At 45.4% G+C, this 27,461-nt stretch overlaps 1 protein-coding gene across 9 annotated transcripts in view; it reads left to right on the top strand.

Annotated features, from left to right (window-relative positions):
- The window catches only part of CLASP1 (cytoplasmic linker associated protein 1), a 269,278-nt gene that overhangs the window by 223,594 nt on the left and 18,223 nt on the right, over positions 1–27,461 (top strand). For all 9 annotated transcript variants that reach the window (XM_055572932.1, XM_055572928.1, XM_055572931.1 and 6 more), the window contains 6 exons: positions 2,629–2,772; positions 3,287–3,393; positions 11,927–12,077; positions 16,571–16,817; positions 18,867–19,057; positions 20,858–20,986. In XM_055572932.1, coding sequence (XP_055428907.1) covers positions 2,629–2,772; positions 3,287–3,393; positions 11,927–12,077; positions 16,571–16,817; positions 18,867–19,057; positions 20,858–20,986 — 969 coding nt within the window. The remainder of the gene's footprint in view (positions 1–2,628; positions 2,773–3,286; positions 3,394–11,926; positions 12,078–16,570; positions 16,818–18,866; positions 19,058–20,857; positions 20,987–27,461) is intronic.

Here is a 27,461-nt window from a genome sequence, read left to right as displayed (position 1 = left end):
ATCTTCCCACCCCAGGGATCGAACCCAGGTCTCCTGCATTGCGGGCGGATTCTTTACCAACTGAGCTATCAGGGAAGCTCCAAATTTCTCCAACCCATCCCCATGTTTGGAATTATTCCTGCAATGAGGAGCATATTGATGATGATGACAAATATAACCCAGTTTTTATCCTTGCCTGAGTGTTCTGGTATTCTGACTCCTCACTGATGCAGAGTTGTAGGTAAAATATTTTAGGATCATAACAGTCTCATTTCTTTTAGAACTTTGATGTGAAATCTTTTAAAAATAACATATTTAAATGATACTTTCTATCCATTTCTGGAGCATGGATCCCAGAAAAAAGATTTTACTTTGAAAACAGCTTTAAAGCAAAAGGTTACTTTTGAAAGCTGTATGAAATCATTTACAATTTATATTTTGGAAAGTGCAAAAATAAATTATATTCATTTTATGTTTATAAAACCATATACCATCTGTCCAATTTTCAGAATTCCTTGTCTTTCTATTTGATTCCTCATGGAAATTCACCTTTAGGTTATTGAGGGAAGGCTCTTCAGTGGGTAGAAGTTGAAGTCTGCTGCACTTTGTTTTCCCATATGACGGAGGCACTAATGTTAAGTAGCCTGAATTAGCACAATTTCTAGGCCTGTCACCTTGCAGCCTTCTTTTTCCTAAAAGACTCCACCAGTTTCATAATTTGCTTTGTGAAAAACCCCAAGTAAGTTTTATCTTGTCATTCTGGGGAGAAATTAGGTCTAAAGACAGTGGCCCATTCCATGTAAAAATGTACTATTAAAAAACGTAATGATGCATTATATAGTTTTCTAATGCCATTTGCAGTAAACAAAATATAAGTGCCTAAACTTTCTTAATTTAATTGGTGATATTGATTTTTCCCTGCCAAAACTCAAGTTTGCTTCTTTGCTTCTCTTTGAAGTGCAGTGTTTTCTGTATGCATTTTTTTCCTAACATCAGTAAGACTTTTTACTTGCATGTTTTTTTCACTTGTACTACTTTTTCCTTTGCACAGTTACTACAGTCATGCACAGGTTACTTTGCATGATTTGGGGAATTTGCTTTTATACAAATCATACTAACAGTACGTTAAGTTGATGGTGAAATGGAGTTCTTCAGATAATGGTTTCTTAAAACTGCTTTAATAATGCAGAAATGTTTATTTCAGTTCAATCAATAATAATATTTTTTGCCTGTGTCATAAAAGGACACTGGCCCTTCCAATTTAATTTTAATGGAAAGGCTATAAAGGACCATGTTTAGAAGTCAAGAGAAAAAGTAAGGTGCTTTTGCCCAAGGTTGTGCTTAAGGACATTTTAAAAGAAAATTTTCAATTGTGTAAAAAATGTTATTCTACTGATTTGTAATTTTTAATTTTGGTTAAATGCATATGGGTATTTGGATTTTTTTTTTTCCTTCTCCAGGCACAAAATAGTAGTTTTGTCTTAACTGGACCTAAAATTAATTTTAACATTATAAAATCATTGAAATTTTTTTTGGAGTTTATTTGCAAAAAATCTCAGCAATCATGTTTTTATGTAATATTCTATATAGTGGAAAAATATTTAGAATAATTGCTTCAATCCTAAATATTACAATCTTTAGAAATATAAATTATTAAAAGATTTTCATAAAGCGTTTTCCTTTCTTTAGACTCTTAGAAAATTGTAAGAAACGCCAGTTAGTACTTCCTAAAGTTTTCTTTTGGCATAGTTTTTCCAAGTCAGAACCCTTGTGACCGATTCCACAGGCATTAAGCTGATAGCAGACACATAACCTAGCGGGGAAGCCAGGGCTCCACTTGAGCGCTGCCGCTCTAGCCACTTGCTCGCCCCCACATGGCTGCTAGCAGCCTGGAGTTATCCTGCATGTGTTGTCTCTCTAGTCAAGAAAAGTAGAACAGTTTCCAAAAGGCAGAGGAGTAAATCTGGTTTGCTCTGCAAAGACTGTCTCTGTCCTCAATGCACAGATGTAAAAGTAGGAGTTTTTCAGATGTACCTGAACTCTGTTTCTAGTTTTTCTTAGTTACTGGGAAAAGTAGTTTTATAAGACAAAGCAGTGGAGGCTTGTTTAGAAACTTGTTCTTTGCAGGGTATACTGGGAGCCTCATCTGATTCTGACTTACTAGGGTGACCAGTCTTAAGCCGTTTCAGATTTTTTGATTGTTTGACCCTAGTCCTGGAAACAGAGAAGTTGCAGGAGTTTACTGTTAACATGCTGTGGAAATCTGAGGCCAGTGTGTTCAGCGAAACCAGAGCTTATTTTCCATATCAAAATTAGGCTATTTATAATTGATTACCATCAATTATAGTGTTTTCTCTAGGTGCTTTTTGCCTTTTTTTTTTTTTTTTTGGTGGCACATTTGTTATTATTTACTCATACAAAGCAGCTTTCTTTTAAAAATAATTTTAGAACTTCCCTGGTGGTCCAGTGGTTAGGACTCAGAGCTTTCACTGCCAAGGACCTGGATTCAGTCCCTGGTTGGGGAACTGTTATAAGATCCTGCAAGTCATGTGGCTTGGCCAAAATAAATAAATAAACAATTTTAATGAGCATTTTGACCAAGATAGGCAATTGCACGTAACACAAATTAATCATCTCTTCTGTTTCTAGGCAGCACAAATTGTGCTCATCTCTCTGTTTGAATTGAACACTCCTGAATTTACCATGTTACTTGGTGCCTTGCCAAAAACATTCCAGGATGGTGCCACCAAACTCCTGCATAACCACCTCAAGAATTCCAGTAACACCAGTGTGGTGAGTGCTTTGGTCACAGTTGGTAACCGCCACTTACTCCTCATCTAGAACCTGCTGTAATGGAATAGCTAGTTTTCCTGTTCTCTTGCAATAGATCATGGACAGCCAGAGTGTGGGGGCCATGTCTGATCCTGCTGTATTCCCAGTGAATGAATCTGGTATTTAAACATGGCCTTTCTGTCAAGTCAGGTTGTTTAGTTAAACGTCTATGAAGTCATTCAGGCAGTTTTGAGGAACTTAGTTTTTTTCACTCTGTAAAGATGCAAATGCTGAATTGTGTCTTATTCTAGCACAGCTGACAGCAGTCACTCAGCTTCAGGATTGCCTATAGGACAGTTACCGATTTTCGGTTCATATGCACTTAAAAAATGAACTTATGATTCTGCAAAAAAAATCACCTTGATTATGCAAAATCTGCCCATTTATTTACATGTGGGTTCCAAGGCCAGGGGCAAAGTGGAACTGTGTTCTATATTTATCTCTTGTGTGATGGAGCTCTTCTGCCTTCACCCAGGGCTCTCCAAGCAACACCATTGGCCGGACTCCCTCCAGACACCCCAGCAGCCGGACCAGCCCCCTGACCTCACCCACCAACTGCTCCCATGGTGGCCTGTCTCCAAGGTAAAGCCATTTCAACAGCAATGAAGACACTAAAGCACCCCCATGTCTCTTCTAGCTAATTTTCAGATTATAGACTGATCTTAATACCAAAAGGTGTATGGGTACCAGGAGCCCACAGGTCCTAGTCTTCACCCAAATCTTAACTATGTAATCGATTTTGAGCAAAGCGGTTAACTTCTGTGGCAAAATGAGCAGTTTCTGCTGAATGGTCTCTGAGAATTCTTCTAGCTCTAAATACTTTCTAGTACCTTAAAAATTTTAAAACCAAAAGTTATATTTAGTCCTGTTTAACATAGAAACTCTTTAGCTGTTGTGTGAGCAATAACAGCACCTGAAGGTATTTGACCATCTAAGTAAAATCCTTTATAATTGTCCACACAGAGTCTGGGGTAGTTTCCAGCCAAGTGGCTGTTCCAAGCATGGTTGCTTTCATCCTAGGCTCATGGTTGAAGCAGAATGCTGCTCTGAGGAGGGATTAAGAGCCTGGGAACTAAAAATGGATCAACATTTTCAGACTCCTGTTGGGGCCACGTGAACATCAGCCTTACAAAGTCTGAGGCAGTGACTTGAGAAGATACTTTGCCCCGAGATCTTTAGATAACATTTCCATCTGACCAGAGCCTTTAGAAGTCTCTGTGTGATGGCTTTCGTGACCACCTGGACTGTGTTGAAGTTTCTCATGATCTCATTCATGGTGACCCTGTAGACTGCAGTTTTTAGGAAAGAGTTAGTACCTGGTCGTGGAAGGGTCACACATGTGTGTTTGTTTCAAGACATTAGGACTTTGGGTTGCTGACACCAGGATCTTAAAATTAGAGGAAAATCTTACAAGTATACCATCCCCCTTTAAGAGTTACCTCTTTAGTTGGAAGATAACAACATGGAAGTACCTTTAAGTTTAGCTTTTTTTGATGCTCGAGAGTCTTCCAAACTCTGCTGTCCTTACTGCTGAAGTTCTGTTCAGTTTCTCAAGTTATCATATAAATATTTTAGAAAATGTCAGATTTGTATTTTTCTCTTAGAGAAGCGAAATATTTTGTATACTTGTAGTATCTCAGTGTTTATATTGCCTGAAGTCCCCCTGGCACTGTATTTAGGTAGACTGAAGTAACATTGTGTTTCCAAATTGGGTCTGTGTGGTCATGATTTCAGCAGGCTGGACCAGAAAGTACCCAAGTATGACTGAGACTCAGCCAACTTTTTATCTGTATCTAAATTGTCTTAAATGACCCCCGAGTTGGCAGTAAAATCATAGAATTCTCTTCCTTGGTAGGAGAAAATTTGTGGAAAACTTGTATTCTCTATAAATTGTTGCTTTTGTTTAGAAGTGATACTTCTGAAACATTGACAAATCTGTTCTTCCATAATACTCAGTTCATACTTACTTTTTAGTTATTTCACTAATAAGGTTGCACATTCTTTATGTAATAAAGGATAAATTTCAGATTAAGTATTTTGTTATTATATGTGATGATAGTTTAAGTGAAAGATTGGGGGTGGGGGTGCTCTTAGTATAAGCCATGAGAGCTAAGAATTGGCTAGGTATTTTTAAATTTCGTGTATCTCCAAATTATTTTAAAATTCTAATTTATTTTTCCAGGTCACCATTCATTCTTAACTAGCCTGATCTAAATTTTTACTGTTAGGGTTCCCAGGTGAGTGTAAGAAATAAGAAGTTTTTTTTTTTCAGTATTAAAAAGTCCAAGTGAGGCTGAAATATTTTCTTACCAACAAATTGTTCTGTAAGAAATTACTTAGTTATGTAGTTTCTGTCTTTATTTTTAAACAGAATATGCCCCAGTCAGTGTGTAACTAGCCAGAATGGCCTGAGCCAACTTGAACTCATTGGGAAAAATAATTTTTCTCACAGCTAAAACTGTCCAGAAGTAGAAAAAGCTGGCTCATGTCATCATATCATAGGAAATATTCAAATAGGATGCATACTTTCTACCAGGAAATTTATGAAGGAAATGGCCTCTTGCACTGATTAGGACAATGTATTAGGTCACCACGTTGTAAGTAGGCGACGGACGAATTCCACCAGATATGCATCTTGGTTGTTTTTTTGAGTAGTGCTCTTGAAACATGTGTTTTTCTATTCTGCTGTTCTTTTGAATTATCTTGACCATTTGATGTTAGTTTTTTGTTCTTAAACGGAAGAGTTCTTGCCAATTCTTCATTTTAAGCCAATTTCGAGTATCAAAATGAAGCTTTTTTAAGCCCCAAAGTTCTACCCTCAGATTGTGATGCTAATAAGAAGATAGTCTAACATGATGACACGTTTGAGTTTGTTTTTTTTTTTTTTTTTAATTGCTAGTGAGAAAGTCATTTTTATCAACCTGGTAGATAACATTAGAGAAGCCACAGCTAACAGTTCAACCTTCTATGGAAATTCCATCCATCAGTTATCCTTTTCTGGGAGAAGGAAGAATTATTGTTTATTCCCAGTGAGCAGACAGACACTCCTGGGCCTTTGGAGAGAAGACTTATGGTCTGAAGTGTTCCATAAATTAAATATATGTTTACATTTTAGCTCCATTTAGTGGGATTGATGTTAAATGAAAAACAGAGTTGCTAGGGGCTTCAGCAATTACGTGAAGTCTGTTCCCTTTAAGATAGAAAAAGCACGTGGCTGTCCTTATTTGAGTCTGCTGTGCGCTCTCAGTGAACATGCCTTAGGATGCTAAGTAGGTAACATCTGGTAACCAGCAATGAGAGGTAATTTTAGGCAGATTTTACACTCAGTCCATCAGATGATGAGGAGTGTGCACCGACTCAAAGTGGGAATCAGCCTGGAGACCCCCTCCCACATTGAGGTGCTGGGGCATCTGCTTGATACAACCCTATGGGCAGAACTCCAGCTTGAGGTGGTCGTCTATGTCCTCTTGTGTCCCTGACTCAGCGTGTGGCCTGGGGGATGCCTTTAGGGCCCTTCTGTGCTGCAGTGGCCGCTCCCTCCACACCTTGGTTTCCTTATGACGTGGGGCCACCACGGTCCTCAGCTGGAGACGAGCCTTGGACCACTGCTCCTGAACTGTGATAAGTGCCAGGGCGGGTGTGCTTCTCTGAAAATGTTGCCCTAGTCCTGTGGCCCCACCCCGTGGCCTCCTATCACACCTACAGGCAGTTCAGTTCACACCTTTCCCATCTTCCTGGGTCTATTGAATTGCAGCAGATGCTAGAACTCAGGCGGGGCCTCTGCATGCCCACGTCACTTGCTGAGTGAGGAGTACCTGTGCTCAGATGCACTTTAAACTTCGTATCAGGTCACACGAGCAGGGGGCTTAGGTTTTCTATCCCTCCTGTCTGAGCCAGCCAGTGGGTTGTGCTCCCCCATTCTCTCGCGGTGCTGTTCTCTTAGGAGGAAGTTCCTCATGGCACCTCTGGACCCCATCTGAGGGCCCCAGTGGGGGAGCATGTTGTTCCCTGCCTGAGTGTTCTGGTGGGTGGTACAGTCTCTGAGACTCTGCTGTGGTTCCCTTGGTCCTGTTTGATTCAGGCCCATAATTCCTCTTTGGGTTCCTTCTAAAATGATTGCATTATCTGAAAGTAAACATCTGTGGTTTTTTTGCATGTAAGCATTTACAAGTTCCTTTACACACACACACACTCCTATATACTTGGAATCTCATGTGATTTAAAAATGTAAATACAGGACTGAGTGAAGAAGGAATGAGAAGTCTTGATGGAGGACCAAATTGTAAAATAAAGTTGGTCCTTTTCTTCTGAATGGTGAAGTGTGAATTTGGGTAGAACCTTGTCCCAAAGGGATGAGACTGTAGGACATGTAGAGTATAGTGCCTCCCTACCCCCTTTGCCTGTTCTGTGTCTCTTTCTGACTCTCCTCTTCTGATCACTGCAGTCGGTTATGGGGTTGCAATGCCGATGGGCTGTCGAGGCACCCACCTCCCTTTCCTCAGCCTAACTCCATCCCCACCGCTCCCTCCCACAAGACTCTCAGGCGCTCTTACTCTCCCAGGTAACAAGCCACCTGTCCCATTTGTCTGAGGTGTCACAATATTATTGCACTTCCAAGGTCGTCTCAGGTCTCTGGGGAAGCCTCTCCGCCGCCTCCGGCCGAGACCAGCAGGGTAGAGCCTTGGTGAGAAGTGTGAGCAGGTGCGTGACCTCGGTCAGACCTCATGAGGATGGCTTCTACTTTGCCCCTAGGGCAAGGAACAGTTGCATCACCTGACCACATTCATCAGCATCTTCACTTGTGAGCCCTCAGCCCAGGGCAGTGCTCAGCCTCCTAAAGGTGCCTGCGCCACCCAATGGTGCACTGTGTCCCCGGCCGGCTGCACGGGCCTGCTCCTTCCCACATTGCGCTTGTGGCCTCGGTCCTGCTCTCAGTGGTGTGGGCTGATGTCTTTCCTGCTGTCCTGCATGTGGTCATAGTCTGAAGACTGAGATCCACAAAGGCAGCCCCAAGAAGTCGCTCCCTATTATAGCTCATTAAAGGGGCTGCTCCAAGCAGGAGAGCTGTGGGGTCCCCACAGGCTGCCAGTGGAATGCGACAGATCAGATGGGGAATCCATGGTATGAAGGGAGGGTCCATGTATTTCTGTAGTTACCTGTTTGAGGGTCTCTAGGTGCTTTTTGTAAAGGTCAAAAGATCAGAGAATCCCTTCCCTGTTGGCTCCTGATACATGAGCAGAGTACAGGGCAGCCTGCTCCCTCTGTGCTATGTGAGATGAGTCTTGCCTCTGTGACAGGACAGGGTTAAGACAAAACAGAAAAGAAATGTGTTACTTTCGAATGCCTTGGAGATTGCACAGAAGATTTACATTCTTACCTTTGTATGCTCAGCATAGTGAACAAGTAAACAAGTCAGCTAAATATTTTAACAACATTTTCCTTTTGAAACTCGCGCAGCTCTGAAAGTAACTCCTCAAGTGTGCAGGTGCTCCTGTGATGCCGTATAGACGCACAAGGGCGGGCAGGGGCATGTGGACAGTGAGGCAGCTGCCATCCTCAGTGCAAATAAAGCACGTCACTGCAGTTTGTTAAAGGTTGGTCATGCCTCGAAGTATAAGACCAGTTTATTGACTGTCTCCCAGTATACTGACCTGTGTGCCTTACTGGGCACCAAGCTTCAACCCCAGGCAATCAATCTTCCCATCTAGCCATGAAGACCGCCCTCCAGAGGACATCTGTTCCTGAATCACTTTTCACACTTGGGTACACAAACAAGTACCCAGTGCTTTAGCTAATGCTTCATAAATGGCTATAACTTCTGTTAATGTTGGAGGGAGAGAGAGTGGACCAGAGACACTGACACTTAGAAAACCTATCTGTTACATAAAACTAAGAAAGAGGAAGTCTGTCTCTTTGCCAAAACCCTATTGATGTCATGAACAGAAACAGTTATCCTTATTCCATACCTGGTATCTCTTTACTACACATGACAAAGAGGAACGTCTCAGAAGGCACACTTCTGTCCCAGCTTCTCTTTTCTTGGCGACCCAATCTCATGCACCCGGCCCCCACCTACGCTCTGCATCCTTCTCAGCAGGGTGAGTCCAGAACTTTATTATGCCCGGGTATCGAGTGCCCTGGCCAGACCTCAGATCAGTGAATACTGACCGATTGAGCAACTTTTCCTAATCTAAAGAACCCTGTGAAAATCTTTCTGGAGTCTAATCACAGTGTTTATAGATGACTAAGACCTGGCCTTTGACCTAAGGGATTATACCTCCAAGCTAAAACAAGACAGAATGTGGGGGCAGGTGCCAGACTGGGAGTTACTGCCCCAGTGTTTTCTAAGTAAAGCTGCTGCATCCCTCTTGCTGTCCCCTTACATGTACTACTTGTTGAGGTCATATCACCTGTGATTCCCTGATGACAGCATCCACAGAGGGTTCCTTCTTCCCCACGCGGTAAGGGCTCGTGGGTATTGACTTGAAGAAACACAATTGCCAGGACATGAAATGGCAAGGAAAGCAGCCTTATCTGTTTCTCTTTAGAGGAAAATAATCCTGTGTCTCACCTGGAGCTCACAGTTTCCACTTCATACCAAGGAGATACTTCAGAGCTCAAGCTAGTGAGTCTGAAAGAAGCGTCACCGCAGATTGTACTTGGCTGCGCACAGGTTCTCCTAAATTGGAAGTCCGAGTTGGTTTATTAATTGAAAGTAAGAATGAGGACCATTAACTGGCAGAACCCTTTATTTTCATATTTTAAAAAAAGAGGGTACTATCATGCTAAAGTTATATGACTCAAATGAATTATTTTTAAGGAAGTTCAGGTTAAAAATATGGGGTGAACTACGTGAAAGCCAGCATCTTCTGAAGCGACATGGAGAATAATATTGTGACATCCCTTAAAAGCTGAACGTTCCCCAGACTTCCTCCTGTCCATCCCTGCATTCTTCCCATGTTTGTTCCTTTTGCATGGGCTGTGTTATTCTTTTTGATTGTTGTTGTTAAAAGTATTTTAAGGCATCTTTTGACATTTTATATACATATTTTTTTGTTTAAGTCATATTCAGTCTTTATTTATAAAACATAGTGTACTGGCCAGATGTATAAATGCCTTTGCTCACACATAAGCTAGTGTTGTGGTGTTTTAGAAGGAGGGGTGGATGGTGTCAGGGAGCCCCTGTGCTCTACAGTCATACTCCCTTCACATTAAAGCAATATTGCCTTAGATAACCTTATGAACTTAGAAGGGGTTGAAATCTTGAATTCTGTTCAAGTTTTTATTCCGCCTCCTGTCAATGTGTACATGGAGTCTTAACTGTAAATGCACTGAAGTTCACGTTTCTTTTTGTTTGATGCCAGAGCCAGTCTTTGAGTTGGCATGTGTTTTTGTGAACTCTCCAAGTACAGTTAGGGTGTTTTCTTTCATTCATCAGAAAAGAAGGATGCGTGCTGCCTGGGCCAGAAGGTTGCAAAGACAGTAAATTCATCTCAGAGAGTGAATTCAGATCTTGTGCTCTCGCAGGACCCATCCAGTCTTAGAAACCACTCAGGTCATTACAACTTCCAGCCAGTAGAGGTCTGACTAATTCAAGTGAGAACTGTTCAAGTATTTGTTCATCTGCCCAAACCTTAGACAACAGCAACAACAAAAAAGTGTGTGTATTGAGGGGAAGGTTGGTAAACATGATTTGTGTTTAAATTACAGGAAACTTTCTTCCTAACAGAATGTACAAGTCTGGGTGTATTGCTCTTGGGGGAGGAGTGGTTCCCACCAGTGGATGACTGATTTCAGTTATTTCTCTTCTGAAGAACAGAGAGATTGCTGTTCTTAGTCCTTAATAATGAATGCCGTTGAATGTTTATTTATATACAGCCAAGGATTCTCTTTGGACTTCCCTTGTAGCTTAGCTGGTAAAGAATCCGCCTGCAATGCGGGAGACCTGGGTTCAATCCCTGAGTTGGGAAGGATCCCCTGGAGAAGGGAAAGGCTACCCACTCCAGTATTTTGGCCTGGAGAATTCCATGGACACAGTCGATGGGGTCGCAAAGAGTCGGACATGACTGAGCGACTTTCACTTTCAAGGATTCTGTTAATGTCCCTGGCAATTCTCAGTTATAACTCAAGACTTTCTGCAAATGAAGTTAGACCAACTCATCTGATCTTTTCTTGAATACTTTCTTGGGACAAGTGACGTTTAAGTAACAGTTTTTCAGCTTGGCTCCCTTGAATTATTTGCAGGGAGGGAAGGTGATGGTTTTGTTCTTAGGCTCTTCTGTCTCTCTCAGTGTACTTTGCAAACATCTAAAGGGCACTCTGTTGTACACTGCATTATCCCAGGAGGATTTTTGCCTTATTCTGTGTTTTGCTGTGCTAGATGTCTCAATGGACAAGAGCTGATGTCATTTTTCTGTAAGGGACAGATATTTCTTACTTTCTGAAGCGCTTTTAGATGTTCATCTGGAAGTGTGACTCATCTTTATAAGATCTGCTTTTGTTGTAAAACTCCCAGAGTCTGCATCTAGAAGAGTTTGGTTGTGCAAGCAAATTCCTGGGTTAGATGGAAGGGTGTCAGGAGTGCATTGGTGGATCTGACTTTGAGTCATTCTCTACTCTGGGGTTTCATTTTTACAGGTTTCAGAAACTGGTAAGCAAAATCCAGCCTTGTACAGTCGTGTGCTTTGCTCCTTTAAAATTTGTCTGTAACACTAGCTTTCTTTTCATTTATTTGTACATTTGAGACCAGTAACAACCAAACTACTTTTTTCCATCTTCAAGGTATGAAAGTTATTTTTCCACGTCCATTACCTCATGCATCATCACTGGTTGTCACTCTTTGAGTTCTTGCATTCTCGTGGTTGCTGTTTTCCCACTGCACTGGCTCTTACTGAGTGCTGATGTCGTGTGTTTGGGGCCAGATCTGACGAGGAAGATGTGTACTTAAGTTGTCCAATGGTGATGCTCTAACAAAAGATGTCTCCTTATTATTCCAAATCACCTAAAGAAACTATAATTATATCTTATTCTGTAAATTATTAGAAGTAATTTTTAACCAAACCCCAGTTTTATGTGTGTGCCTCAATTTAAGGAATAAAATATTTTTGATCTTTAGCATGCTGGACTATGATACTGAAAACCTGAACTCTGAAGAAATCTATAGTTCTTTGCGTGGAGTGACAGAAGCCATTGAAAAGTTTAGTTTTCGAAGCCAAGAGGATCTGAATGAGCCCATTAAAAGAGATGGCAGAAAGGACTGCGATATTGTGAGTATCCGCAGGCTGACAGAGGGAGGGCTGTGTATAGTCACCACCCAGAGTGGTAGGGACCTCTGTGTCCATCCAGGGATAATCCTGAACACTGAGCACTGGGATTACTGAACCCCAACGTTTTTTTTATCTCATAGTTAGAATAGTATGATTTTAAGAGTCCCAGGGCAGCTTTGTGAAATTGCAGTAGCCCTCAGCTATCTTGTGAAGAATGTTAAATGCCCTTTTTCTCAGTTGGCTTCCATTATCCTGGACATGTTTATGTTCCTCTGATGTGATAAACACAGTGAGCCTGCACCCGACGCCAGTGTGGCGCTCCAGGAGCTGCAGTCTCCTGTAGAGGCAGGCAGGGCGGCAGCAAACTGTCCTGGGGAGGAGCGATCAGGGCCAGTCTGGGTGCTCCGGATGAATCTGCAGAGGAGATGATGTCACCTTCTGAGCATGAAGGCTTCGAGGTGCTTGTCGTAGTCCTGGAGAAGTCTGTGAGGAGGCAGGAGGATGGGGGTGGACACAGGAGGATGTCCCCTGGGGGGTGGCGGCAGTGGACATGGCGGGCGTGCCCTGGATCGGGGAGAAGGAGCTGCACAGGCTTCTCTGGAGTTGACTGAAGAATCTCTGAAGGATTTTTAACCAGGGAAGTGGCATGGTCACACATACATTTTAGAAGGATTGCTGAGACCCTAAGATGGAACATGACTCCAGAGGAAGTTGAGTTGGGTAGCTCATGAGCGGAAATAGAAGAGCCAGAGTCTCTGGCAAGGACTGTTGAGGACGTGCTGCTGCAATTCAATGAGATAATATGGGGGGTGGGGGAAAGGTACATGCGAACCCCTTTGGAACATAATGAAACGTTGACACAAACAGCCATTAGGCTTTCAGACATACCAGTCTGGCGTTGAGGCTGGTGATTTGGGCTGGTGGTGGAGGTTTGAGAGACATTGACTAGTTGCCTGCTGGTAACTAAAGAAAAGCAAGTGAGATCAGCCAAGTGGAAGGAAGGACAAAATCCTAAGGAGCATCAACACTAAGGGAAAGACAGAAGAAAAGGAGTCAAGAAGGACCAAAGATTAGCGGAGGGGAGTGTGGCATCATGGGATCTGAGGGGAACTTTCAGGAAGGACATCCAGCCAAAAGGGTATCAAATTGATATAATGTACCAAGTTAAGAAAGTTAGATTTTGTTGTTAAACGTGATTAGTATTAGTTGTTTTTCACTTTCTTTTTTTATTGTCTGAAGTTTTTAAAACCCTTTTATAAATAATTTTTTCATTATATTAATAATGTATGTTTTACTTTTAAAAGAGAGTTACAAAGAGAAAAAAATCATCTGGGACTTCTCTGGTGGAACAGTGGCTAAGACTCTGTGCTGCCAATGTAGGAGGCCTGGGTTCAATCCCTGGTCAGGGAATGAGACCCCGCATGCCACAACTAAGACCTGGCACAGCCAAAATAAAATAATTTAAAAAAAAATTATCTATGAAACATCTTATACCACGAGAAAACTCCTGTTCAGTCTTCTATGCTGCTGCTGCCAAGTCGCTTCAGTCGTGTCCGACTCTGCGTGACCCCATAGACGGCAGCCCACCAGGCTCCCCAGTCCCTGGGATTCTCCAGGCAAGAACACTGGAGTGGGTTGCCATTTCCTTCTCCAATGCATGCAAGTGGAAAGTGAAAGTGAAGTCGCTCGGTCGTGTCCGACTCTTAGCGACCCCATGGACTGCAGCCCACCAGGCTCCTCCATCCATGGGATTTTCCAGGCAAGAGTACTGGAGTAGGGTGCCATTGCCTTCTATGCATATATTTATAAATTCTTTTTTATCTTAATTATGTTAGGACAAGATCTTTTGGGCAGGGTGTGTAAGAACCAGTGCATCCTAGCATTGGTTCTACCAGGTGTATATCTAAAGGAATTGAAAGCAAGAACACAAACAGATATTTGTGCACCAGTGTTCAGAGTGATGTTAGTCATAGTAGCACGAAGGTGGAAGCAATCCAAGTATCCATCAACAAATAAATGCATAAACAAAATGCAATATGTACTGCAGTATAGTTCAGCCAGAAAAAGGAACATAATACTATGTATGTGTTAGAACATGAATGGACCTTGAAAACATCTTGCTAAGTGAAATAAGCCAGATAGAGAAAGACAAATACTGTGTGATTCCACTTACATGAGGTCCCTAGAGTAGTCAAATTCATAAAGACAGACAGTAGAACAGAGACTACAGGGCTGGAAGGGCCAGGGAGTTATTAATGGTAACAGAGTTTTGGTTGGGTAAGATGAAAAAAGTTTTGCCCAAAATATGACACAGTGGTAATGCTTACACACCATTGTGAATGTATTTAATGTCACTAAGTTAGACACTTATGAATTAACTGATTTAAATGATTTGACATATATGTCATATATACATACACACACAGTTTTTGTGTGGTTTTTTTTTTACTACGATTAAAAAAAAAGCCACAAATGCATAGGCATAAAATGAGAGAGATGTATCTTATCGACAAGCACAAATAAAAATTTTGCCATAGGAATCACCAGTGCGGTGTGGCTGCCTGGAAATGTTTCCTCCACTGTTCTGTAGTCACACGTCTGACTTGAGGAAAGTGACCATTTTGCTCTTTCCACTGCAGTCAGCCACACTTTCTCTGCTATCCTGTAAAGGGTGCCAGATAGGCCAGCGTACTCAGAAGAAGGGACCCCGTGAGAATGGAGCCGGTCAGAAACATGACACAAGGGCCAGGGGACCAGAGCTTTAACTAGTTTTACACAAAACTCAGAAATATATTAGGAAAACATTTTCAGAAAATATTAAAGAACTGTTCTTTGACCAGCATAAAGACCAGCTCTGAGAGTCAGAAACACCTGAGGGAAGAGCTATCTGCCTGGGGGATGCTGAGTTCTCTGTAGGTAGAGATCTCATCACTGTAGGGAATATATCAGGGGACTCGCGGGTGGTGGAACTCTAATAGCAGTGGGGTCGTGCACAGCCCCTAGCCCGTGGCCGTTTGCTATGCCCTGCTACCTGTGCCCCATTAGCAGGCAGCACTTACTGCGGGGCCGCTGATGGTTGCTGAGCCACTGGTCAGTGCTGCAGTAGGCCCCTCCCCCAAGCAAGGAACTGTCAGTGAGTGACCTTCAGTGGCCCGTCCAGCCAGTGGTCAGCGGAATGGTAATGGGCAGGTGGAGAGTGGATTCCGGCCTTCCCCATCCAGGGCTGTCCAGCTCACCCGGCCGTGAGGTGAGCTAGAGAGTGGGGGCACCCAGGGGATATGCTGGGGACTGTGTCCTGCAGGGCTCCAGAGCCCTCACCAAGGCCACCCCCTGGCTTGAGGCAGCCATGAACCTCCCCCCATCCCCGCCTCTGTGACCTGATGCCAGTGGACATCTGTATAGGACGCAGTCTGTAGGACCTGGGCCCCAGCATCTGGGCGACCTGAGGGGCTTCAGGGCCAGTTGGGTCCTCGGCACCTGGCTCCCTCAGTGATGACAGCTGGACCGAGTTGGGGGACCTCGGCCTGAGGGAGCCGCCAGCTGAGTTCTGTCTCTTAGCAGGACCTGGACCTCAGAGGATGAGAGTTGTGCCTTGGGACCTCACCCTTTTTTGTCAGAACAGAGAATAAGGAACTAAGGGAACTAAGTTAGAGAACTAAGGGAACAGGGAACTAAGAGTTAGAATGTTTCAACTAAAGATGCTGCATGCCACAATTAGGACCCGATGCGGCCAAATAAATAAATATTAAATTAAAAAACAAAAAACCAATAACATTCACTTGGTGGAGATTTACAGGAACGTCATTACATGACCTGATCTCGAGAAAAAGGATTTGACCCCAACAAGTTTGCAATAACTAACCACGCCCCTCCCTCATCTTTCCTAGAAAAGAGATTTGCTGAAAGCTTTGGGAAGTTTCAGGGGTTTTTAAGGCAGGAGCCACCCGTCTCCTTGCTTGGCCCTGCAGTAAACCTTTCTCTGCTCCAGACCCTAACATTTTGGTGGTGTTTGGCCTCACTGTACATCAGGCACACAGACCTGCGTTTTGGTAATAGTCTCCAGAGGGTCATCAGGAGCATCCATCCATGGTGGTATGTCAGAGTGTCAGTGAGAGAAAACCCTTCCTGGTGGTGGTAAAAGTATTCCACTGGGGTGTTGGCCTCTGAGGTTCCTTGAGAACTGGGGTTTCAGGTATACAGCTTGTCTTCTCCAGGGGCTCCTCAGAAGTTCGTGGTGCTAATCTCAAAAATATTTGTCGAATTAGTCATCCAGTACCAAGGAAAACAGACATTCTCTGTGAACTAAGGAATGGTTAGATGAAAACATAAGTATGTTCTGTCCCTTTGGAGGTCACTTAGGAGTTAGCTGTTTACAAATGGAAACACTAACAACTGTACTTGTATCAGCAGCCAGATTTCAAGTGAGAAATCTCTGGCTCTGCTAATACTTGTGAAGATTTAGACAAAGGAACTGACAGTGTGCTGTGCCGCAGGTGTCCCGTGACGGTGGCATCGCCTCCCCTGCCATCGAGGGCCGGGGCGGCAGCGAGGTGGTGGAAGGAGGCCGGACGGCTCTGGACAACAAGACCTCCCTCCTCAACACCCAGCCCCCTCGCGCCTTCCCAGGGCCACGGGCACGGGACTACAGCCCCTACCCCTACTCAGACACCATCAGCGCCTATGACAAGACAGCCCTGAAGGAGGCCGTGTTCGACGACGACATGGAGCAACTGCGAGATGGTGAGTCTCTCCCAGCTCGATGCCCCTGGCAGGGCAGCTCCAGGCACACACAGCATGTGGGATGGAGCAGAGAGGCCTGCCTTGCTCTGCTCGTCTGAGGTCCTGTCGTGTGCCCAGGAGCAGGGGTCACATGGAGGGCCTGTGGGGAAGGCTTTGTGAAGAATCAGGCCTCATGCTGGTGGTGATGAGCACGGGCATAGGCAATGGGGACACTGACTGTTTGGCTTCTGGTGGGCATGTCCCCATCCTGGGCTGTGGCCAGGCATCCCAAAACCCTGAAAGGAGACTGCCTGCTGGTCTCGCGCATTACTGGACCTGCGGTTGGGGAAGGGATCTAATGTGCCCTGGGCCCCTGCTGGCTGTGTGTTGGCTGCTGAGATAGAGGGATCCTTCCCATTGTTCCAAGTAGGAAACTGAGGTTCAGAAAGGTAGATTTACTTGTCCCAAGTAGAACATACTTGATACAGAACAGAACTGCTCTGGGTATTTTTCTGACTCTTGTGTTAAGACCATTATTGAGTAACAAGTGAGTGAGTATGTGTTGGTAGGATAGTCATTTTACTTGGAACCTAATTTTTCCTTTTTTCACCTCACTGTCATGTTCATATGTTTTAGTTAATTTTAATTAGTTTTTTAAAGTTTTATATATGTATACTTTGTTTCCAAGCCTGTTATTTTATGTTGTTTTTCAATTTTGAATGAAGACTTCAGTTAGAACCTTAAATCAGAATTCTAAGCAGTTAGCATTCAGCGAAGGCCTACTGTGTGTCAAGAAGGGTGTGGCTTGCCAGAGACACAGAAATGAGACACAGCCCCTGGCCCCAGAGCTTAATGCCTTTCCCCTTTCCCTTAAGGGGAAACCGACCCATTGTGGTGGCAGACGTAGAGGAGAGGGCTGTGTTACCAGTGGATGCTGAATTGGAGGGGAGGGGAGCAGGAAAGGAAGAAAACGGTGCTGTCCGTGTGCCAAGCAGTGATGGGAACGCTGTCCGAAAGCACAGGTAGCTTCAGGGATGTGAGAGTGTGGCCCCTTGGCCTGTGGATTGCTACTTGCTGGTGGGGAGCAGCTCAGTTTACCAGCTGTCTGCTGGGCAGGAGGCTAGCAGTGGAGGGCTTATTTGGATTTGTACTTCCTGGGAGCCGTGGACCTTTTCCCCTAATTACTCATAGGATTGATACAGTGTTTAACTTACCCAGTTGTCAGTCTTATTTAAGACAGAGGAGACGAGGATGTCGGCTATAGTTATCCACCAACTGTACACTAAAAGGCTTAAAGGAAAAGGTGGGGTAGCAGGGGAGAAACGAGAGGGTTCTTTAAGACATCAACTTCCTTGGTGTTTGTTCTTCAGTCTTAGAAGGTTAGAGGCTTAAGAAGAGTACAAGTTTTGGTTTCTAATGGTTTGTCTTTGTATTTCATCCATTCTGTTTAAAGTGAGTATTTAAGAGTATTGAGGTCTCTTAAAAGAACATGTAAAGAGAAAGGATATGTTCCTCTGCTGTACAGACCATGGTCAAGTCCCCACAGGCGTTACACTGCATGATGTCGGCAGACCTTGCGGTCTGTGAATAGATAGTCTGTGGGTTTCCTGGACGCTGTAATCCATGTGTGTTTACGCTCTGGACACTGAAGCAGGGAATGAATATTGACGAATCAGATGTGGTAGTGGAGGGCCTTGAGGAAACTGCGCTAAGAGGCTCTGAGGGTAGTGAGGGTGTTCCTGATGGAGCCTGGCTGAGGCCAGATGCAGGGAGTAGAGCTGGGAAGAAGACAGTCCAGGAGGGGTTTTGGGGGGTTCTTCTTGTTTGTCTGAAATAGGAGGGTAAAAAAGTCAGGCCGAGTAGAGAGAGGCACTGCCCGTCGGTCCCTGAGTCCTAGATGCCTCTTTTCACGTCTGTTTGCACCATTGAGCTGGTGAGGGTACCTGCTGAGGGTGTAGAGTGAGGCCAGTGCCACAGGGCGTGGTGTGGGCCAGTGGGGACCTCCCAGAGGCTGGAGAGTAGGGTGGGGTCCTGTCAACAGGGCTGAGCATCTGTCTTGTGTCCCCCAAGTGCCCATTGACCACTCAGACCTGGTGGCAGACCTCCTGAAGGAGCTGTCCAACCACAACGAGCGGGTGGAGGAGCGGAAGGGCGCATTGCTGGAGCTGCTCAAGATCACGCGCGAGGACAGCCTGGGCGTCTGGGAGGAGCACTTCAAGACCATCCTGCTGTTGCTGCTCGAGACACTCGGGGACAAGGATGTGAGCTGCCCGCCTTCCTGTCTGTCCTGGAGCCACGGCTCCCCTCCACTCTGTGCCACGCCTCCCATCCTGGGGCCCCGGCTCCCCTCCACTCTGTGCCATGCCTTCCGTCCTGGGGCCCCGGCTCCTCTCCACTCTCTGTGCTATGCTTCCTGTTGACACCCAGACAGTTCTCAGGTTTTCTGAGCCTCGGTTAGTAAGGTGGTGTTCTTACTGGAGACAAGCCCCATCCTGGCTTCAATGCGGGGTTTTCTGTAATAGGGTTTGTAGTCGTTGAGGGAAACTTGTTCTTGCTTCAGGTCACTTTCACAAAATGTCTTAAGACTTTGTTAATGTAGAATGTGAATTTTTTTTTTTTTTAATAATGGGCTTTTTTTCTTAGGGGTTTTCTTTATGGTTCCTATGCAGTTGAGAAATGAGACGTTTGTTTTTGGAAGACCCACTAAATGCTGCCTTCCCTGGGGCTCCCTCTTGGTTCACTGTGCATGTGTTAGTGGTTCCAGCAACAGATTTCAAAAGCAGAGATTATAACTATTTTCTGTTATCCTCCATTGTTATTTTTAAAATAGAAAGCCTTCTCCACACTGTGACATTGAACATGACGAACTAGGTGTTCGCACCCGGCCTGGTTCGTCATCTGCACGTGGTACCTCTTAGATGACCCTTCCAGGGGTGAGCACCCTGATCAGAGGCCACCTCCCCCCGACCCACCCCGACCCAGTGTGGCTGCTCTCTTGTGTGGCAGCAGGAATGAGTGTTGAGACTTCCCTGAATTAACCTCTAGAAGAATCCATCTCTGTGCTCTGGGCTTCGTGTAGGCCAGCAGAAACACAAGTGCAGTAAGTGTGGTGAGCAGCTCAGGGACAGGACCAGGCAGATTTCGAGGAAGTTGGCCATGGCCGAGGGTCGGGGTCATGCCAGGGTCACATTGATGGTGACTTTAATGGAAGGCAGGTGAGCATAGGCTGGTGAATGTCATAATGACTCCACTGGTCTCTGCTGCTTAGATTGAGTGGTTTGGCGTAGGGCGTATAAAGGTGGAAGGACGGTGATGAAAGATCTGTCTTCGTTTTTCTTAAAACAAAGTACGTATTGGCTCCTGGAGTCCTTGTACTGGTTGGGCTTTGTCAGGAGAGCAGCAATGTCATGGAAAGGGCAGGGGATGGTGTGTGAGCGTGTGGATTGTGCAGGTGAGTGACAGAGAATCAGGATGTACCGTTTGGCTCTATTTGGTGTAAACTCCATCCTCTTTTGTTGAGATTAGGCGTCTGTTTGGAATGGCTTTCCTCCAGACGCATGACTCGAGCTTTAAGCAGCTCTGCACAGGTTCCCCTCCCCCATGACCTGCTCACCTCGAAGGTCAGGAGTATCGACAGATCTCCACTGTCCTGGTAGGAAAGTCCATGTCTGCCAGGGCAGGTTGATGAGATGTGTAGGTCCTCTTCATCTGTTCTTTTATGTATTTTACAAATATGTACCTAACTCTCAGAAACCCTGAAATCCCCTGGGAGATTGATATGAACTTAATCATCCTCATGCGGGCCTAACTTGGCTTATGTGGGAAGCCGTCCTGGGGTCTTTCTTAGGTGCTGGGTCCCAGGATGTCCCAGGAGGCACTGCACCTGCCCTCATGGAGCTGGCTGTCTGGGGAGCCTGTTTGCATTCAGCCTGGCATACGTATCGCAGTGCCTGCAGGTGCCAAGAAAGCCCAGGCCTGGGACCTGGTGTCGGGCCCTGCTGACCGTGTGCTCAGGGAGGCGCCGGAGCTGTTTGCTCATGTCTTCTTTCCTCTCGCCCCAGCATTCCATCCGAGCATTGGCTCTCAGAGTGTTGCGGGAAATCCTGAGAAACCAGCCAGCGAGGTTTAAAAACTACGCGGAGCTAACGATCATGAAGACACTGGAAGCCCACAAAGACTCCCACAAGGAGGTGAGCCGGGTCCAGGGTGCACACCCCTACGTCCATCCTGATGTCTGAGCTGTGGTGGACAGCCAGTGCACCTGCAGGTTCCCCCAGCTGGGCTCTCACTGCTGTCCAGCGCGCCGGGCCCTCCCCCTGCAGTCAGGGCCAGGGATGACCCCTCGGCCAGCCTCTCACCCTCAAAGCCCCGCTTTCCTTGGTGGCTGTCATCGCATGTTGTCCCCAGGGGAGTTAGGCAAGACTGGCACATGTGGGTGTCCCCCCTCCCCTGGCAATGCGCTCCACTCTGCAGGCTCTGGGGCCTGGCGGCAGCTCTGCCTGCTCCACCAACTCCTGGATGTGAGAAACTCACTCTGCTGGGGTTCCCGCTCCTCAGGCCTGTCTCAGAACACGCGTTTCTGGGCTCGGACTTGTGTGTAGATGGTGGACAGACCACGCATTGTCCAGTCACTTGTTGAACTGTCCCGGTATCTGTTACTCCCAGTCCTTTGAGTATCGAGAGGCCACCAGAGAGTGGGGAGGTGGGTGGAGCTGTCCTAAAAGAAAATGATTTCAGTGCCACACTTCCAGTAAAGTTCACTACGGACAACAACCGTTTATTTAGAGGTTTACGAAACTTGATGTGACAGACAATGGTTTGACCCCTAAGTGAGACATAACCACGTGGTCAGTTCCGTCTTGGCTCCTGTGTGACTCTTGTGAGCACAGTCATGGATTAAAGGAATTGTGATTAGAACAGTTCTTATATTCACAGCAAGAATCAGACCCTAAATTATGGTGTTTTTTCTGTTCGGCAGTTACATGACTGCTTCTGAACACAGACGGTCTGGCCTCCTCAGATTCCCGCCCAACTGCAGGCTCAGCGAGGCTGAGGCTGCTGCTCTGTCCAGGCATGTCTCCACCCAGCAGTCCTAGCAAAACACAGGGGTATAAGCGATAGATGTGTGTGCAAACCACTAACGTATACTTCTAAAGTCTGGCTCAGTGAGCTGATGGTGATCATCATCACTCACATTTGAACAAAACACTTTGCACTTAAAATAACTCTTTTGACACAATGTAAAGACCAGATTAGCTGCTGACAGTCAACATAATTGTCAAGGACCAGATAAGCTGACAGTGGTCAACATAATTGTTACCAGGTGAGGAAGAGGGTCCAGGAGTTCCCGTCCTTTGTCAGGTGATGCACACGTGTCAGCTTTTGGCAGAACCAAGATGCAAACTAGGTCTTGTAAGGGGCAAACAGGCCCATGCTGACTTTTGTTTTAAACCCTAATGGCCTCTCCTTAATGAGAATACATGATCAAAAAATGAAATAAAATGGGTGATCTCTTACATGCATATGATATCAGTTGTTTTCAGCGGAGAGACATAACTGAGAATGTGGCATTAAGGTGAAGCCTTGTGTGGCAGCCCTTCTGCCCTGTGTGGCAGCCACTGGCCATCTCCTTGGGAGATGTCTGTCTTCACAGTGGCTGCCCTGATGTTAACCTTCAGAACCTGGACAGTGGACTCTGACAAGCATACATTACTGGTTGCATGAGGGGTTCTTGTTTTTTTCCCCTGCAAGACAAGAGGCAGAGGAGAGAAGGTTCTCAGCTGTGAAGTCCTTTATGTTGCCCAAGGGACACAAGCAGGAAATACCGCTGCCTGAAGCAAATCTAGCAGCACTTGGTTGTGGGGAATTCTTGTGACCCAGGGTCCCCACGCAGCTGTCACTGGTTTCCTGATAAGGCAGTGGAGGAAACATTGTGTTCTGAAAGGAGCGCCGTTGCTGGCAGGCCTCCCTGCTTTGCATACCTGCAGACTCACCTTGACTTGCTGCCCATGTCTTTTCCCTTATGAAACTCCACGCTGTCACTTTGCCAGAAACTCCTAACTTGGGCACCTGTGTGTTTCTGTTGGCATATGAAATTAACATCACATACAGTATTGCTCTAGTTATTATATTTTCTCACCAGTACATTCAAACATTTATTCAGACATCATTCTCATATTTATTGGAAAGGATCCAAGGTGTTTCTAGACCCAGTTACTAGTCAGACAGAGCCCGAGTCTCTTCCTGTCCAGTTGGTGCTTCCAAAGTGTGCTCATCTTGGGCCATAGCTCCTGGAACTTCCTCCATAAGAAGCTAGTTTTGTGTTCACAGGAGATGAAGGAGATGGACTGGCAGGTTAACAAGGAGCTGCTGTGAGAGACCTTGTCACCAAATGTGTCCTCCCTTGGCTGCCGTGACAGGGCCCTGGCGTGCTGCACACTAGTTCCAGCCGTGGGCCTGTAGCAGTGAAGGACTTCTTGAAGTATGGTTTCTAATAGGTTGAAACATGTCATACAGCCTTTAGGGAAGATGCTTAAAGCAGGGCTGCTAAGTTGTCTTGCTTTTTTCCCGATAAGCTGAGGGCTGTGTTCTCAGGGTCTTTAGCAGGAGCTATGTGTGCAAAACACTATCACTGAAACATGCCAGGTGCTAAATCTGTCTCATCATGACTCATCCTAAGCTCACATAGACATTTTACAATAAGCAAGATAGAGGATTTGGGGACCAATTTAGAGTTTTTGTTTAAAAAGTTGGTGTTTGTCAGGTTAAGTATGTTTTCATATTCCCTATTTGAATACATAGATTTCTTAAATTATCTAACTCTGTGTTTTTATCTTTTTAGTAAATAAAATTTGCTGTTGCATTTCAACTGCTCATTAATGAAGTTGCTGTGGTTTACAGTAGTGTTAGCTTTTAGCAAACATCTACGGGCGAAGGCCTTGATAGCGACCTTTTTAAGATCCTATGCCCACTCTCTGTTTTTCAAAAAAAAAAAAACTTTAACTTCAGTGCTTCTTATCTTAGAACTTGTAATCCGTCTCTTAGGGCTGGTACCGAATCTGTCCATCAATGATTAAGAGAGGATTTAGATCTGATATGAGCATTGATACTATGAATGCGGTTCTGGGGTCAGTGGGAACACGAATATAGAGATAGAAAGCTGGGTTTTCCATCCAGCATCCGGCCTCCAGCCTTGCTGTCTGTTTGATCCCCATTGTGTAGTATGGCTGCCGCAGAATCAGATAGGGGACGTGAAAGCTCATGTCTTAACACTGTCAAACGCTGTACAGACTTTGCTTCGTAAAGCTGTCTTCAGACGTCTGTATCGTCTCAGAGGCAGACAGATGATGTACTAATTATTAATCACTTTATACACATTTAATGTAAGATAGCCGTTGCTCCCAGGCACCATGGCTTACACACAGTAGCCAGAGTATTGGGGTCCTCGGTCAGTGTTCTGTTTGAACTTTAGAGAAGCACCAACTCTGTTTCTTTGAAAATATTCTTTTGAAATCAGTTCTAATGAGGTGAATGAAACTGGAGCCTATTATGCAGAGTGAAGTAAGCCAGAAAGAAAAACACCAATACAGTATACGCATATATATGGAATTTAGAAAGATGGTAACAAAAACCCTGTATGCGAGACAGCAAAAGAGACACTGATGTATAGAACAGTCTTTTGGACTCTGTGGGAGAGGGCGAGGGTGGGATGATTTGGGAGAATGGCATTGAAACATGTATCATATCATATGTGAAACGAATCGCCTGTCCAGGTTTGATGCAGGATACAGGATGCTTGGGGCTGGTGCACTGGGATGACCCAGAGGGATGGTATGGGGAGGGAGGTGGGAGGGGGGTTCAGGATGGGGAACACGTGTACACCCGTGGAGGATTCATGTTGATGTATGGCAAAACCACTACAATATTGTAAAGTAATTACCCTCCAATTAAAATAAATAAATTTATATTTAAAAAAAAGAAAATATTCTTTCCGGCCATAATATTGGCCAACACAATATACCTTGACCATTAGGCTTTGCTTTCACTGACCTCGGCCATGGTAGTGAACATTCAATTACATTTGCCTGTTAAAAGAGAAAAATATCAGCCTCATTGTGGGGTCACCAGATCTTGTTTGCCCCACAGAAGTCTTGGTGCTTAAGGCATCAGAATCCAGCCTCAGGTGGTTTGGCTTCTTTGGGGAAGTTTGATTCTTAAATATAATATAAAACAACCACTGTTATGTCTCCCGGGGTTTTATTTTGAAATCATTTCTAGTTAATTTAATATTTTAAGTTTGCAGAGAATTAAAAAAACTAAACCAGATGAGATTTTTAAAATGGAACTTTTCAGGACCTCTTGGCAAATAGGCCTGCACAAAGCAGTGGTGTGAGAGAGGAAACACTTGAGTGGTGAGCTGATGTTCTGCTTCAAATCCCAGTCAAAATCACTCTGACCATGGCTTCACCAGATCCTTGGCTCTGGAATGGCCCTTAGAAGCTTCTTGGGGCAGCAGCCACGTGTCAATGGGTTCTGGCGAACAGTGCATTGTATGAGTGTGGAGAGATTACTTCACCTCTCTGGACCTTGGTTTTCCTAATCTGTTAGCCCAGGGAGTGGACTGCATGGTTATCTGCGTGTCATCTGGCCTCAAGATAATAGAGGCTGCTATTGAATAACAAGCCTAAACCTTCCTCGATTCCAAATCTCCAGTTTTCTTTGGGCCCAATCTTGGCATGTGGCCAGAAGCCCTATTTCCTTTGTAACTTGTAGCCTTGTAACAAAAAGACAAAACCAGAAACCTATATAGTCGTTTAAAAGGTCAAAGTTGCTGAGCCAGTCTGACACTCATAGCACAAACTCTGGTAAATGTTTTATTATTGGAGGCACAGGGGAGGGAGGTTGGGGAGTGTTTTAGACTTAAAGGAACTTATGGTTTAGTTGAGGTTAGAGCAAAGGACTCCACGAGGGGTCCAGAGAGAAGTGCACTGGGAGTTTGGGGTGGACTGGGAGGGGCGCCCAGGGAGAGCGCGGACAGCAGGGAGTCAGGCAGCGAGCCTGAGTGCGGGCCTTGGGCCGAGAGGACATGTCTGGGCTGGGTCTGCTGGACCAGCATGGCCCCAAGGGTGGCCGGGACGTGCGAGGCACAGTGTCCAGCCCTGAGAGACGGCAGCTGCTGCCCCGCAGTTACTCAGGGCAAGGAGGCACGGCCCCTCCTCTCTGGTGCATCTACCTCCGAGGAACCAGATGTGACACCTGCCCTTTACTTCCATAGCCTCAGAAAGAGTGTCTTACTGAGAGAACTTGTCTGGAGAAAGCAGTCAAGTGGTTTGGTGTAGGGCAAATAAAGGTGGAAGGATGATGATGAAAGATCTGTTTAACATCAGAGCCTTGGGGTCTGGAGACTCAGGTCCTCATTCTACGTTGACCAGTTGGTTAGCTGAGTAGCTGGGGATGGGTCTCAGCTCCCTGAACATCAGAAGTGCTGGCACTCGAGGTGAACTGGGGCTACAGGACGCCTGCCCCTTGTAGGACTGACATTCATGTCAAGGGAGTAAGGAGGCTAACGCTGTTCAGAACTGCAGACACGGTCCTTTTAATCCTCTTCCTCTGAAGTAGATAGACCGGTTCTGAATAGAATTGTGGTTGGGGTTTTCCTGTTTTATGTAAACCAGAAATTGCTGCATTTCTTGAAGTACATGTCAGAAGGCTATTGAAATTTGGGTGAATTAACTGTGGGCTGTGTGTATTGGGCTCCCAACTGGGCTCCCATATTGGCTGAATCTCTTGGTGTCCACACTGGAGTGGCCATCACACTCCTGCATTTGAGGCCAGGAAATACCAGGAGTTGATGGGTTTTGGCAAACGCAGAGGAGCCTTCTGTGTGCTGCCCATCTTCCACCTCCTTGACTCCTCTAGGGACCAGCCGGCCCAGCGTTCCTGGCATCCTCCAGGGCGGCCAGCCCCTCTGACTCCACAGCTTTGTTCCCTTTTGGCTGTGATTCCACCCTTTGAGGTGGGACAGAGTAAGTCTCCACCTCAGAGCCTTACCACACTTGAGACGGTGTTGCCCTCAATCTGCCTCTTGAGGGGAGAGTGTGATGGCTGTGTGGTTAGAGACCGTTTCATGCAGACTCTGCCTTTTGAAATCAAGCATGTGCATTTTCAAGAGAAAATCCTCACTAGGTAGGGTAGGGAGATAAAGTGTCACCATCCAGACTGATACCAGCATACTTGATTCAGGTCCCCCCCGCTTCATTTTACTTATGAGGGAAACAGGCCCAGACAGTATAAGAAGCATCCCTCAGGTTCACCTCACTCATTGGTGACAGAGCTGGGTCCCCGAACTTGGACTCTGAAGCTTTTTCCTTCCCTCCCTCCCTCTGGGGCCAGGCCTGACAGACGGGGACTTGCATGCTGGGTTCAGGTCCCTGGTGGTGACCATCTCACCAGAGAGACAGCCTCCCCACCACGGTGGGCACACATCCCCATCATCTTCCCTGTTTTGTGAGGTCTTCCCAGCTTTTCCCAGAAGGTGGCGCCAGCGTCTCCCTTAGCTTTTAAATGATTGGGACTGAACTAGGTGTACCTTGGAGAAGGAAATGACAACCCACTCCAGTATTCTTGCCTGGAGAATCCCATGGACAGAGGAGCCAGGCTCCTCTG

This window comes from Bubalus kerabau, chromosome 3 (assembly GCF_029407905.1).
Source record: "Bubalus kerabau isolate K-KA32 ecotype Philippines breed swamp buffalo chromosome 3, PCC_UOA_SB_1v2, whole genome shotgun sequence".
Lineage (NCBI taxonomy): Eukaryota > Metazoa > Chordata > Mammalia > Artiodactyla > Bovidae > Bubalus > Bubalus kerabau.
The sequence above is the reverse complement of the archived record's forward strand: the minus strand, read 5'-3'. Positions and strand labels throughout refer to the sequence as shown.